Source organism: Sinohyriopsis cumingii, chromosome 6, assembly GCF_028554795.1.
Source record: "Sinohyriopsis cumingii isolate HCF-2022 chromosome 6, ASM2855479v2, whole genome shotgun sequence".
Taxonomy (NCBI): domain Eukaryota; kingdom Metazoa; phylum Mollusca; class Bivalvia; order Unionida; family Unionidae; genus Sinohyriopsis; species Sinohyriopsis cumingii.
The window spans coordinates 154,428,680-154,443,045 of NC_142966.1; the positions used below are offsets into that span (position 1 = coordinate 154,428,680).

The 14,366-nt window shown below is 33.2% G+C and overlaps 1 protein-coding gene across 2 annotated transcripts in view; it reads right to left on the minus strand.

Moving 5' to 3' along the window:
* LOC149798310 (uncharacterized) overlaps positions 1-14,366 on the minus strand; it is a 238,663-nt gene that overhangs the window by 162,619 nt on the left and 61,678 nt on the right. For both annotated transcript variants that reach the window (XM_089963443.1, XM_089963442.1), the window contains exon 4: positions 857-932. In XM_089963443.1, the coding sequence (XP_089819569.1) occupies positions 857-932 (76 nt within the window). The remainder of the gene's footprint in view (positions 1-856; positions 933-14,366) is intronic.

Genomic DNA, 14,366 nt, shown 5'->3' on the forward strand with positions numbered 1-14,366 from the left:
AAAAATCAGCCTGAATTAGTCTGAAGTACACTATCCATAGCAGCTATTAAAATAGGGAAAATGAATTTTGCCAGGCTAGACAATACCAGCTTCTGAAAGTGCAATGAATGAATTACCAAATATATAAAATGTAAAAAAGTTATCGGCTCTTTTTTTGACAATTACCTCTGAAGTTCAGGAAGTGAAAATGGCCAAGTAGAGCTAGCACTTTTTTTAAAGGTGCACATCTGGAGTAAGGTCAAGCTGTATATTCCATAACCCATATTAAACCCATCTATCATACATCAAAATAAAGGGAATTCAAGGTTCTTTGAATTATACCTAAGATATACAAGGTCTTTTTTTAAATAGCCAGTATAACCAGTGAGGAAAGCCGGGGAAATTCTTTCCAAAATTCTTACTCTATGCAAAATACAAAACTGTAGAGTGCCACCTCAGTTATGTAATTGTTTCTTGCATCAAGTGTTGGTGGAAAATCCTCATTTTTTTCCCCCTAACTCTCATCAATATTTGCAAAATTCAAAGATTTTTCATGGTCAGGAAAAAAACTACAATGACTTTTTCCAGATTTCCCTGGAATGTGGGAACCCTGCAGAATAGAATAGACTGAAATGGCATACAGCCTTCATATACTATCCAGTCAAGAATTAATTACAATGCATGATTTCTTCCGTGCTCATTTAAAGTAATATGAGAAAAATACATGAAACAACATCCTTTATTTCAAGTGTAATCACCGGGCTGTTTGGTACCATCCCCTTGACAGTACCATTGGTATGCCAATGACCGATTCAATGAAATTGCTTCATTTGGGATTTACAGTTTTGCACAGTCTAGAAATTGTAATTAAACTTACCTTTTTTTCAAAACCATTATTTGTTGCTGGTACTGGTGAATGATCTGCATTCAATTCATAGATTAAGAAGTCTCGTCTGCAACAGAGAACACAGGAAATATTTAATAATCCATACATTCATACTCAAACTGAAAAGGTTGCTTCCTTTTTCTGGACAATTCATGATCGTTAGTAATTTCCCCATACTCAGAGCTTCAGTATCTAAAGAACTCATAATTTTTGGCAATATCACACTGCCTTCATCAGTTACTAATGTTGATCACATGACTTGTAATGGTCAGGTGATTCAAGGAATAAGGAACACGTCAGTAAAAAGTCGTCGGATATACATTAACATTGTAGCAATATGGGACATTTCAGACCAAGATCGTGACATTAGAGAACATATGGAAAAGTAAAGTGAAGGAGGCATTCAAAATACAACTGCAGAGGCCAACACTAAAAAGGGGCAAGGGGCTTGAAATACCACCCATTTACACCAGTCTCCTTGTATCGTATGACCATTACAAGTCATGCGATGAACATTAGTCACTGATGATGGCAGTGTTATATTGCCAAAAAATTTAAATTCTTAAAATATTTATACTCTGATAATCGCAAATTACTAATGGTCATTCGTATTCAAGTTATAGACATGTGACAATTGTACAGCAATAGCAGTATAAATGTCTACATGAAACTGCACCAGAGCACCAGAGTATCTTCAGGACTTATTCAGGCTTTTTTCAACACAATTCCAGTTAAGATCAGTATCGCATGGAAACCTTCTTGTACCAAAATCAAGAATAGAACAATTTAAAATGAGCTTCCAATAATCTAGAACAGTTCTGTGGAATAAGTTTCCACTACATGTAAAATCTGCTGAAAATATTAAGAGTATTTAAGAAAAGATATCTTGAGCATGTATGTGTTTCTAATAGATAATGGAAATTAGTATTTTAATACTAAACATGTTAAAATAAACAGTAACTATTCCTATCTTCATATAATGTGCATCGTTATACTCTCCTTAAGAGGGCCTCAAGGGAGAATAGTCCTTGACTAACGAGTCACCCTCTATAAATAAAGCATTATGATCATCATTATTATTATTAGACCCCAAAAAATGAAATCATACAACTTTATTTTAGTAACTCACTTTTTGCCGATAGTTCTGAACACAAGCCTCTAAAAAAAACAAGTTTAACAGCAATAACTCCTCATGTGGAGTCAAATTAAAATTGTGAGTATCTGGCCGGAAGTTTCTCAAAGTACCGGGAATGCAAAATCATTCCTAGTTGGTTTCATTTACTGGCCTCCTTCCTCCAAAGCAATTTTCGAGGGTCAGTGGTTCTTTATGGGGTTTTCCCGGGTTCTTCCTCCACCATTAATACTGGCCGCCATGTATAGCCTATCGTGTGCTGAAAAATGGCATTAAACCCTACAACAACGAAAGCAATTTGGAATGGTAACTTTTTGAAACAAATGGAAAATGTTCTTCCCAGGAGAAAGAAATGTATACTCAGCGATATAAATAAGGACCTTCTCAATACTCAAATAAGGAACAACTGGATGGAATTTATTGATTCATTAGGCCTAGTCCAGCTGGTAAATGAGATCACAAGCGTAACAGAAAAATTAAGCACTCTTACTGATCACAAAAAAGGTTAAATGCAAGAAAAATATGAAAACTGCACACAAAAGGGTCACTTACAGATCATTCAAAACTTTTAATGAAGAACAATTTCTCAATGACCTATATATAAAGTTCCATAGAATATGATCCAAAATTTGGATGACAAAGATGAGGCTCTGAGGGTGTGGACTGACTTATTTATGGATGTAGTCTCTAAGCATGCACCACTGAAAGTACATCAAGTAAAGAATGAAAACGAACCTAATTGGCTTACTACTGAAATCCTACATGATATGAAAACACAATACCAGTTCAAGGCTATGGGAAACCATGCACAGTATAAAGTATGGAGAAATAAAATAACAAGTATTATTAAAAAAGCTAGAAAAACTTGTTTTCAATCATTGCATGAAAACAAAAAGAGCAGCATAAACTCCATTTGGAAAGTCTTCAATGAACTCACTGGAGGAATGCACAAAGATCAGACAAATAAAATCCACTCTCTTCTGGTATACGACACCATAGTCACTGACGACACTGACTTTGCAAATGTTTCCAATGATTTTTTCACCAACATTACCACAAAGTCAAAAGAACCAGTGATAGAAAACATTTTAATGAACTGAAAAAGTTCTGCAGCAGCAAAAATCTCTAAGGAGGTACACCTCTCCCTCGGTAACTCATGCGTAACGGGATCCACAAACATAGACCACACTATAAGCGAGGTGCAAGTTAAATCCAAAAACTTAAGGAAAAAATTTGTTTTGACATTGAGAAAACGGGGGGAGCAGCTTTAGGGAACTGGGCTGTTAACTGACTGAATCTTCATTTTACAATCACATTGATTATTTTTAATAACACGCTTTTTCTAATGAAGTTGTTCGTAATTCTGTTTAAATAACATTTTCAAAATGTCCAACATATGAAAGATTATTCCAACTGGTTTCAACAACCGTCACATGTACACATAAAAAAATATGTCTATTACATCACTGCTTTATGTTTTCTTGACAAGTCTGGTTCCCATAGTGGTGTTGAATATTATCCTGCCAACTCGGGAGTCCACAGAGCAAGGAACTAGACTAACTGTTGATACACCACCAAACAAGATTCCTTTTCTTAAAAAAAATGTGTGACATTTATTTCATGAGACAATTGTCTACCTTGAAACTCAATTTCTGTATTGCTGAATTAGTACAATATTGATGTCATGAATTAATTAATTAGAATAATGAAACTTCTTATCATCCTTGATGACATCTCCAAGTGCTAGTTAAAGAATTTTCTGAAACTCGCTTGCCCACAATTGTCAGTATCTGTGAAATCAAACTCTTTATTTTACAAAGTATCTGTTTCAGTTGGCTGCCTTGTTATCTTTGATCACAGTTATGAAAGTGTCCATTAATTTAAGTAGTCTATGTTACATACACAATAACAGTTATAAGTGTTCAACTGATCAAATGAAGCGAGTTCACCCGACATACAACCGGGGCTGCTAGATTTGCAGTTTGTACGATTTTTGTGCGTTTTAACTTTTCCTTTATTCCACCTCCTTTATTTGATTCAAAAGACATAATTAACATGATAATACAAAGGAGGCCAGCTTTTAATTCAGTGCAACATTACAACAAACACTTCCGGAAGTCAGTTATCAAAACACGGTCGGCACTTAATTAGGTTCTCAGAAAAACGCTCGCAGACATAGCTGTTACGGTAGATTGATGCATTTTACCTTTAATTACAAGAGGACACACTGCATCTATGACAATTACACTTAATAGGAACTAAAAGATAGAACTTGAACACAAATTTCAATTGATACAAAAATTATTTAATTTGTATTTATTTATTAAAGTCCTGCCTCCACTCAGCGTGATATTTCCATTATCAAAATTTCCTTACACATCATCAATTGCGGTGTACTAGTAATGTCGTTTGGAAAGAAAATGTAAAAAAATGTATGATCTTTTTTAAATTTGATATTTCATAGTGTTGATTAAAATTTTCAGGTCCTATCTACCGTTTTCGACGATAAAATGAGCAATAAATCAAAGTTTCTGTTACCAATTTTGATCGTGATTTTCTTAAAGTTCAACAAATAGGGATCAATTTTTGGGGGGGTATTTTCTCATTTAAAAAATGGGATCCACACCTGACCCCGCATTATAAGTGGGTTCTGAGTTATCAAGGGAGTGGTGCATGTTTCTCTATTCCATCAGTATCAACAAACTTTGTTAAAAAACGTCTCCGTGAACTGGATACCAAGAAAGCTGCAGGACTGGATCAGACTGGTCCATGACTTGTTAAATCTTCTGCCTCCGCTGTTTTAGACAGCATAACATTCATAATTAATTTAAGTATTGCAACCTCATCAGTCACCAAAATATGGAAAACTGCAAAAGTAACTCCTATTCACAAATCTGGTTTTAAGGATGATGCTGATAACTATCGACCAATCTCAATACTACCAAACTTGTCAAAATTAATTGAAAAACATGTCCATGACTCATTCAGGTCATATTTAACCAAACACTTGCTGTTACGCACTAATCAATCAGGCTTTAGATAGAAACATTTATGTGAGACTGCCTTGATCTCCCCAGCTGATAAATGCCTTCAAGCACTTGACCCTTGTTGCAATTTTGACAATTGTTGAGTATTTCACTCATTAAGCCTGTCCCATCTGGCATTTGCGTTGGGCGATTTGCACCCCCCATTGTCATAAATGTTGAAGTTGATTGCAAAGTTGCAAAAGTTGGGAAACTATCTGCAACACTTTGCCTCTGCAAAGGTGCAACCCAATTTGCAAAAATTAGTGCTCTGGAATGCACAAAAACGATGACTGCAAAACTTTTCTTCGAAAGTTGTATATTATGCTGTTGATTTTTTTTTTCTTCCTTTAATTTGCTTTTAAACTGTACACTTCCATGCAACTGTTGTTCTTGTCAGCCATGTGACCAGCATCATCTCGTGGGTTCACGAGGCACTTATGGGGAAAGTGAAATACGATCTTCATTTGTAACTTTCTAGAAAGCTTTTCACATAGTGGATCATGAAATCCTTTTGAAGAAACTGAACATTTACCAGTGTGTCGAAAGCAGAGTTAGATGGTTTACTTCATACTTAAATTAGAGAACACAACATGTTTACACAAATAATGTTCTGTCTGAACCTGAAACAATTAGATATGGAGTACCACAACGCTCAATTCTAGGTCTATTACTATTTATTATTATCCCTTTCAACACTACAGACCAGTAAAGAGGTCCAGAAACAATAACTATCGCTCAACATTGTAAACCAGTATTCCGGTCTCACACACCCGTCTCATTTTGCGATAAATTCTCTGATTGGTCAATGTCTGGGATTACCCTTAGTAAATATTTATAGCGTACACAGATTCATTCCATACTATTTGGATACATTCAAAATTCTGGCTTCTTGGATCAAATTAATCTGGTTCACAGTCAAAACATGTTTTATTTCATATTTATTTCCAATGAAATGAACATAAAACTTTGTATCCTTCAGTTTTTAAATGCCTGTAGGAATATTGTCAACATGCCTTTGGATTTGCTTGAATTTTAAGATAACATTGCATTTATTCAAGTCATGATTTGTAAGAACACCAGAATGAATCAAAATCCGACCATATTATTCTTTAAACACTTTATTCAACATTTTAGAGAATACAGTGAAACTTTTGAAATACCTCTACAATGGCATGGTGGTAAATACTCGTAAAACCAAAACATTACTTATCTTAACATGGCAAAAAAGCACAAATCTGATATTGATGAACTCTGTCCGATACAGAAGGATAACATTTTGCAAATGGTCTGTCATCACAGACTACTTGGTGTTCTGGTAGATAATAACCCATCATGGACTGAACATATCAAACATGTCAGTAAAAAAAAGTCAATTCAAGTTTATGTCTTCTATGTCTTCCCAGACATTTTCTCCCTGAAAGGTACATAAACCTATTTAAAAGTTACATACAACCCTATTTAGACTACTGTAGCAAAGCTGGCACATCTTCAAAAAAGAGCTTTAGGGCTAATATCAGTCCAGTCAGAAAGCAATGAAAAGTTAGCTGGCAAGTTAAAATACTACCTATTAAAGTCCAAATCCTTTTGTGAGATAAGCCAAATTAATGTATAGACTATACAATAATAGTGCTCCTAAATATTACAATCACTATTCCAGTATAGGCTACCTGGCAATACTCCCCAACCTGTGATCCAAGTCTACAAAACAAAAAACTTCCCGATCAAAATAAGGAATTGTTTTTGTAAAGTTTTCAATACTCTGGAACTTTGCACTGGAATAGTATTCCAGTTGAGATTAGATATGCCCACTCTATTTCCTTCTTCCAAATCCATAATATCCAGTGGCTTAAGAGATGCAGCTAAAATAAATAAAATCCTTTGTACAAGGGCCTCAAGGCAGATTAGTTCTTCGCTAACATTGTTACCCTCTATAAATAAAGTCATTATTATTGTTACTATTGTAATTATTATTATTATTATAAACCATTAATGTTTATAAACCACCAAAAAACATTTGATGACAACATTAATGTCTAAGCAGTCAGATGAAACTGGCATAATTTAAAGAAAAAATGCTGTGAGAGTCCTGTTGTTCTTGTTGTAGGGTTTAGCTCCATTTTTCAGCACACGATAGCCTATACATAGCAGCCAGTATTAATGGCGGAAGAACCCAGGAAAAGCCCAGAAAGAACCGCCGACCCACGAGAAGCTACTGGTAAGCCTTCTCACATACCCACATTAGCTGAATCCAAGACTCAAACCCACATGGACAGAGGTAAGATGGCAGTGATCTATTAACAGAGAATGCTTTAGACCACTCGGCCACTCGGAGCCTCGATTTGAGAGTCATATCGACACTACAAATCTCAGTTATTTTTAAACTCATTAAAACTTTGGATAGTAACAGTTTGACTTCTTCATTTGAACATGTATAGTAAATGGAAATAAGAGCATTGTGGAACTTGTTGTGTACACAATATGCATGAATAAGAGAAGGCAACATAAATATACACTATGTATACATTTTTAAAAAAAAAAAAAATTTTGAAAAAATTGCCATCAATTGGAGTCACACAGCTACAGTCTGATAGAATATTTAAACAGCACAACTGTTTTACATCATGAAACCAAATACACTAAATGTAGACAATTGACTATGTATCAACAATAAATGGTCTGGTAAGGTACTTCCATGGTTTTTTTGCAAACAATACTCCAAGGTTTCCTAGGAATCCTCGGACATGTCCATGGTTTTCAAACATTCTCAGACATATTGTCCCAGGATTCCAAGGAGATATCGTAAGAGGTGTCCTCGGATATATGGATATATTGTCCTCTGTGTCCTCAGACATATCGTCCAAGGATTTCTCACACACCTTCCTGGCATAAAACATCAGACCAACAATAACGAAGCAAATATTATAGAATATAAGAATATATTTTATTTTTAATTTGTTCAACACATACAAATACAATTTACAAAAGGTCAAAATATCAAGAATGCCCATGAGAATTCCATTAGTGCCAAATTGTAAATTTAATTTTGAAAATTCATCCATCTATATACTGGTTTCATGATGGTTTTAGCACTTCACTGATTTTCTTGTTTATCATCGCCTCTTCGATGTTCTGCCATTTCTTTTGGATCAGTTCTGTAAAAAAAAAAAAGCAATATTGGCTAAAAATATAAAATGTGATGAATTAATAAAACAAACAGTACACATATAACATAACTGTTATTGGCAGCCATCGATTTACAAATGATGTTTCGAATCCTTTAGTTCTGAAAATAAGGCATTAAACCTGAAAATGCTACATTTCCATAACTGTTTCTGAATTTGGGACCATCATTCTAACTTTTTTAAAACAAATACAGTCAAAATTATATTCTGTTCCTGGCTCAATGTCTGACAAGTTCAAACTAATGTATCATTACTTTACTGTATACTGCAACGCTGTATTATCATGGCAAACAGGATTTTCTGGTTAATTCTGGATACGCACATCTATTGGTTGTTTACAGAAGTAAAGTTGTAGCTGTTAAGGATGCAAATATCTTTTTGTGCAGTTTCCTCTAAATTATCAACATCATTTTTTGAGTTTACAATTAAAAATAATACACGCCACTTTTTTATAAAGTGCATGCAATTACAGTGATCATACAAAACTCCAGTCAAACTTGCTATACCTGCACTGGCATCGATTACAAAATATATTCAGTTTATCGTCCGATGTCTGAAGATTATAAGTCATATATTGATAATGACACATGTTCTTACATGGTTACGCCTGGAATTTAATTCCATGGTAGCCAGTATGGACCAAAATTGACAAAACCTTGCTTATGATCCTGTTAAACTAATTTTAAAATCAGCAATATTTCAGTATTAATAATAGATTCATATATATTTTCTTTTTCTGCCCACACTGCACTTAAAATGCAGGCAAGTGATATATATTTTTTCATTTTTAATTCTTTTCGTTGTTATTGTGGATTTCAACTTAACGGACATATGTGTATTCAATAGAGTAATTGCACCCTTTATTTTGGTGGAAATATTCAGCCATTGCAAGCGTGGACATTCCAGCTTGTCACCATGTTGAATTTTATGTTTATTATAATATGTGCGTGCTACCATACGCAGCTTAGGTACATACCGCGATAATATAGAGTTGTTCCCCCATGGTACGGTAATCTGGATCAGCCGCCATATGCAGTTTAATTTACATTTACATGATTGGATTGACCAAGATTATTTTACAGGAACAGAAAGTCAGCAAAACTTTACAATTTGTAACAATACAGCAATAACAGATCAGTTTTAATATGCACCGATAACGTCAAGTACCATGATAATACAGTGTTCCAGGCTACTGTAATCAACCCTTAAAGATACGACACAATGTTTGTTGCTTAGAAAGTTGTTAGCAATTTTAAAATTGCTGCATCTCAGTCTTACATTGGACGTTTGGGGCGTTACTGTCTTAGTCTGTTTTGTTGTTGCATCTTGGTGGTCTATTTTTTTGTTGCCATCGTCTTAGCTGTTTTTGTTGGTTTTGATGATTGTGGATTCGCCTCTTTACTTGTTTCAACCCTAAATTTGAAACAAAATGTGCAGACTTTTCAAATAATATGCAGTACATTCCATGCCATTTACTAGTGATGGGAATTGATTACTTGGGAAAAAATACATATATCCACGTTTATTGCTGAAAAAATAAATGTGGTTTGGCATGTTGGTCTTTAAAAACAAAAATAACAATAATTTAAATTATGTAACCTGACATCCTTTATAAAGTTATGAGATCAGTGATGCTTGCAGTTATGCAAATTTGCATGCAACAGGTAAAATAGAGCATTCCTTTGCAATTAGACAAAAGAAAAGAAATCCAATTAAGTACTATTCAATATCAACATATGACATGCACGACCATGAATCATTTTAATATAATGTACAAATTTACACCCAAAATGAAGGGCATATACTATCTGGGTTTGCAAGGTCTATAAAGTTGTTAAACAGTGGCCATCATGTGATGTCACGAATCAACTCCTTGTATCTCAAAGTAGAATGCAGTAGCAATTTTGGAAAAGCACATGATAATATGGCAGGCCAGTACAATTATTTAAATTATAAAATACTGTACTTAAAGAAAATGGATAAGATAATTTAGCTTTTCATTAGTATACTAAACCAGTAATGAATCTGATTAATTGCTTTGTAGATTTTCTTGCTGCCCAACAACATATATGCATGGATGTTCTGTTCTATTCTTACATGTCTTTAACACTAATCATAAACCTATTCTTCTGATTTAATGCACAATAACAATCATGTACACACACCGTTAATCTACAATCCATTTTCAAGTCATTAAATATTTTTCAGATTTTATTGTTCTTTCAGCAATTTTAAACATGACTTTATTTTCATGTTTAACAATAATAATAATTAAAACCATGAATTCTTTTCTTTTAAATTCAACTAATGTTAATGGGTTAGTCTGCTTTGCTCTATTTAAAATATGCATAGTTGAATAATTTTTATCATTAAAATGTACTATATTCTTGTAATTCCCTTCCAAAGAATTACAAGTGAATCGTAGAAAGATAAAATTAGAAAAACAATAACAATAAGAGATTATTATTATGATTATTATCATATATCTATAAGGATTAAACAATGCATAGAAGCAGGAACACTCACTCAAATTTCCATACCATTGTTTCACCAAATTTTTGTTTAAAAATCCACCTTCTACAATACACACAAGCTATCAATGAGATAAAGATGAAAACAACAATAAGATTTACTGAACACTGCAGATCTACGTTTGTCAGAAAACAATACGGCTGACGGTGCAATGCCTAGTGGGTAAATAACATTGCACACTATTTATAGCTCGCCAAACCACCCCATTCCCATCGAAAAAAGATGTAATCGACTTAAAAACTGATGCAGTGTACAGCCGGCCTATGAAACAAGAGCCAATAAATGTTCTTATCTTTTTCAGATTTAATGTAATATAATGAAAAATGTAATATAATAAAAAAAAGAAATGAACTTACCTCCAATCCTTCACATAATTCCTTCTGTAATCCCCAAACTCTGCAACTTTGCAGACACCAAATCTCCGACTTTGTAATCTTTGAGTGCCTTTCTCGGCTGAACAATATTTAGGAGGTTATGAACAGTTCCGGTATTAGGATTATCATATACATAACGCAAACAAAGTTATGGAAATTGATCAATCCACTCCTTTATAACGCAAGTTTTCACAGACCAGTTTGCTTTCAATGAACCACTTTCTAATTTATTATTATGGTGCATACAAGACCGATTGATGAATAGGCTGCTGTGATTGGATAATTCCATGCTCTGCAACCAATGGAAGAATGCGAAAGAAATATTTCCCAAACCTTCCACAACTTACGTATTTTTTAAATTTAAAAGCAGTAAGTAGATAAGCACCTGCTACGATCATTACGTAGGGTCTTTCAATTATCTAAATTTTGTTCTATAAGATTAAATTATCTCCCAGATTCCGATTGTCTGCAGACCGGAAGTGCCATATCAGGCCAAACAAATAAGTTTCTGGTAGGACAGCTGTCACCATTTAAGCTGCCAACCCTAGCACTTTTTCCTTGGGTTAAAAATTTTAAAAAATGAAAATATTTTAAAAAATTAAAAATTAGACAGAACTTGAAATGCTTAGTACATTTTATATATATATATATTTTTAAACCAATGCAAAAGCACATGGGGTGGGGTAGGGTGGTATCATAAACATATATACAAAGGAGGCTTTAACACAGCACTGACATTAGACAAACAAGGTCAAGAAGCAGAATTCATTTACAAATGCATTTGGAGAAAATAAATAAAAATTTGGAGAAGATCTACTGAAGTTCAGAGATACTTCCTCCACAGATAAAATTGTCATGTATTTGCAGTTGGCAAACTATTGGTGTCCAAAGGAAATACAGAAAGAGTTCGTCTTCAGGTGTAAGAATTTAGGTGTATAAATTAAAATCTTTATCAACTACAAGTACACTAACACATTTGATCATTTACCACACACGATTTAGCTACAATGTAACTACTGACATACATTTTTACTTGATCACTGAAAGTGTAGATGTGGCTTTGCAAAGCTTAAATGAGGATTACAAATTTTGCCTTTTTACTTGGCAAATGTCTTTTACTGTACCTTGTTTGCCTGTATTTCATGAATATTTGAATTGTACATGAACTAATTGCAAATGAAAAAGATTTACACTGGTTTATACTCAAAATGGAAACACTGTTCAAATTTATGTCATCAGTAACTTTGGAGGTTATTTTTCATCTTATTTAAACATCAAAAGCCAACTTTCTTTGTGAAGTTTAATATTTTTTAAAATCCCCAAATGAATTATGTGTTTCAGAGATGGAATCAGTGTTGTACAAGCAGAGTACAACCCCTTTTTGTTGTCAGAAAACAGAATCAAGTGTTTAGTGATTCTTCCCAAATCATTTTGAAAGGGATTAAACTTCGATGTAACAGTGCTATTATCTGCTGTCATTTTAAAAAAAGGTAATTAAAACTAGTGCCATACCAATCATCCATGCAATTTTTTCAGACTCAGCTGTATATTTGTAATTATTATTCTCGTAACTAATGTGATGAATAAACAGTGTCATAACAATTTTTCAGAAAACATTCTTGCACCAATAATGTAACAGTTTATTATCCTTCTAAACTGGTACTTTAAATTATTATTCATGTAACTAATACACAAAATATGTTTACATTTGTCCCGTGTGGTTACAGGGCATCAGAAATGGGAACACTAAGATGATTGTTTAAGTGATTAAAAGTGTATAAATGCTAAGAATTTTTCTAACTAGGGGGATGGGTTCAAGCATTTATATTTAGGTTTTGGTTTTGTGTCTCATATTTTTTATCTTCATGTAAATAAGATGTGAAACCAAAATCTGTGATCCTATTTGGCACCATGATGCCCAAGGCAAAATGGTACACTGTAAAACCCATATCAATCAATCAACATTAAGTCAATCTTTAATTCAAATCCTAGACTTTAACTTGTTTTGGTAATGACAAACATTATTCATTTTAGTAAACTGTGAAAATACGGTCTGAATAAATATAGAGAAAACTCTAAGTGCACAGTTAAAACAGGCCAAGTTTATTTCCTAGCTAAAAAATTTATAAATCTACATTTCCGAGCTATGTCCAGGCTAAAAAATGACCAAGTTCTTATTTCCAAGCCAAAAATAAACAAAGTTCTTATGTCCAAGGCTTTATCCAAAGTATTTCCTAGTTTGTTTTTTTTAATGTACAATTTAACGTCTGAGGTTTGCTTATAAAACCTTGGACAATATATCGGCATTGTCGGAGGTTTCCCAGGTTTTCCTAGGAAAACCATGGAAAAACCTCACATGTCCAAGGTTTTATGTCAAAATTCCAAGTATTACCTCGGAAAATGTACAGCCAGGTAATGTAGCCTTAACTTCTTGTGCACCATTTCCACCATATTGGCATGTACAGTATAAAATTCAAAACTAAAGTATATTTGACATCTGATGAAACCCAGCACACAAAACAAACGATACATGATCAATAGGTTAGTTAAAACTAACGACACTGAAATTTCAATTCACATTTTCTATGGGGATGTTTTATGACAAACTTCTTAACACGATCCAGCTTATATTACGATGTTATTCTTTGGACCCTGAGCATTGCGTTATAATGAGTTTTACCTGTATATACATTTCAAAGAGGAATCGTCTATATCTAATTTCCATATATTCTATTAAGCATGTATTTTAACACTATGAGGCTCAACTACAGTGAAAGTACAAGTCTTTCACGACAATCATAGGTAATACCTCTTTTAAGTTTTATATAAGTTTATTAATATTTATTTATGTTGATAATGATAATAAAGTATTTAAATATATATATATAATGATTTTTATAAAAAATATAATTTCAACTATTGTTTTTAATAATTTACAGTATTTCATTAATTACGAAACTCGTGTACTTAATTTTTAATTTTTTATATATTTATTGTGTTAAATATTTGACAATATCAATAATTGTTTATAACAGCAGTTTAGCAATAAAGCATTCATTCTTACTTTAGACCTATTTCTTTTTTTAGTTGCATAAATCCACATTATTTTCCAATAAAATTTCATTTTGATGAAGCTGGTTCAATATTCTATGTAAGACATTTAACCAACAGTTTTATAAAGCAAAACAAGTTGCTATTTCAGATACTGTAGCAGAACCTAAACAGAAGAAAGCAAAGAAACAGACAGACCCAGAC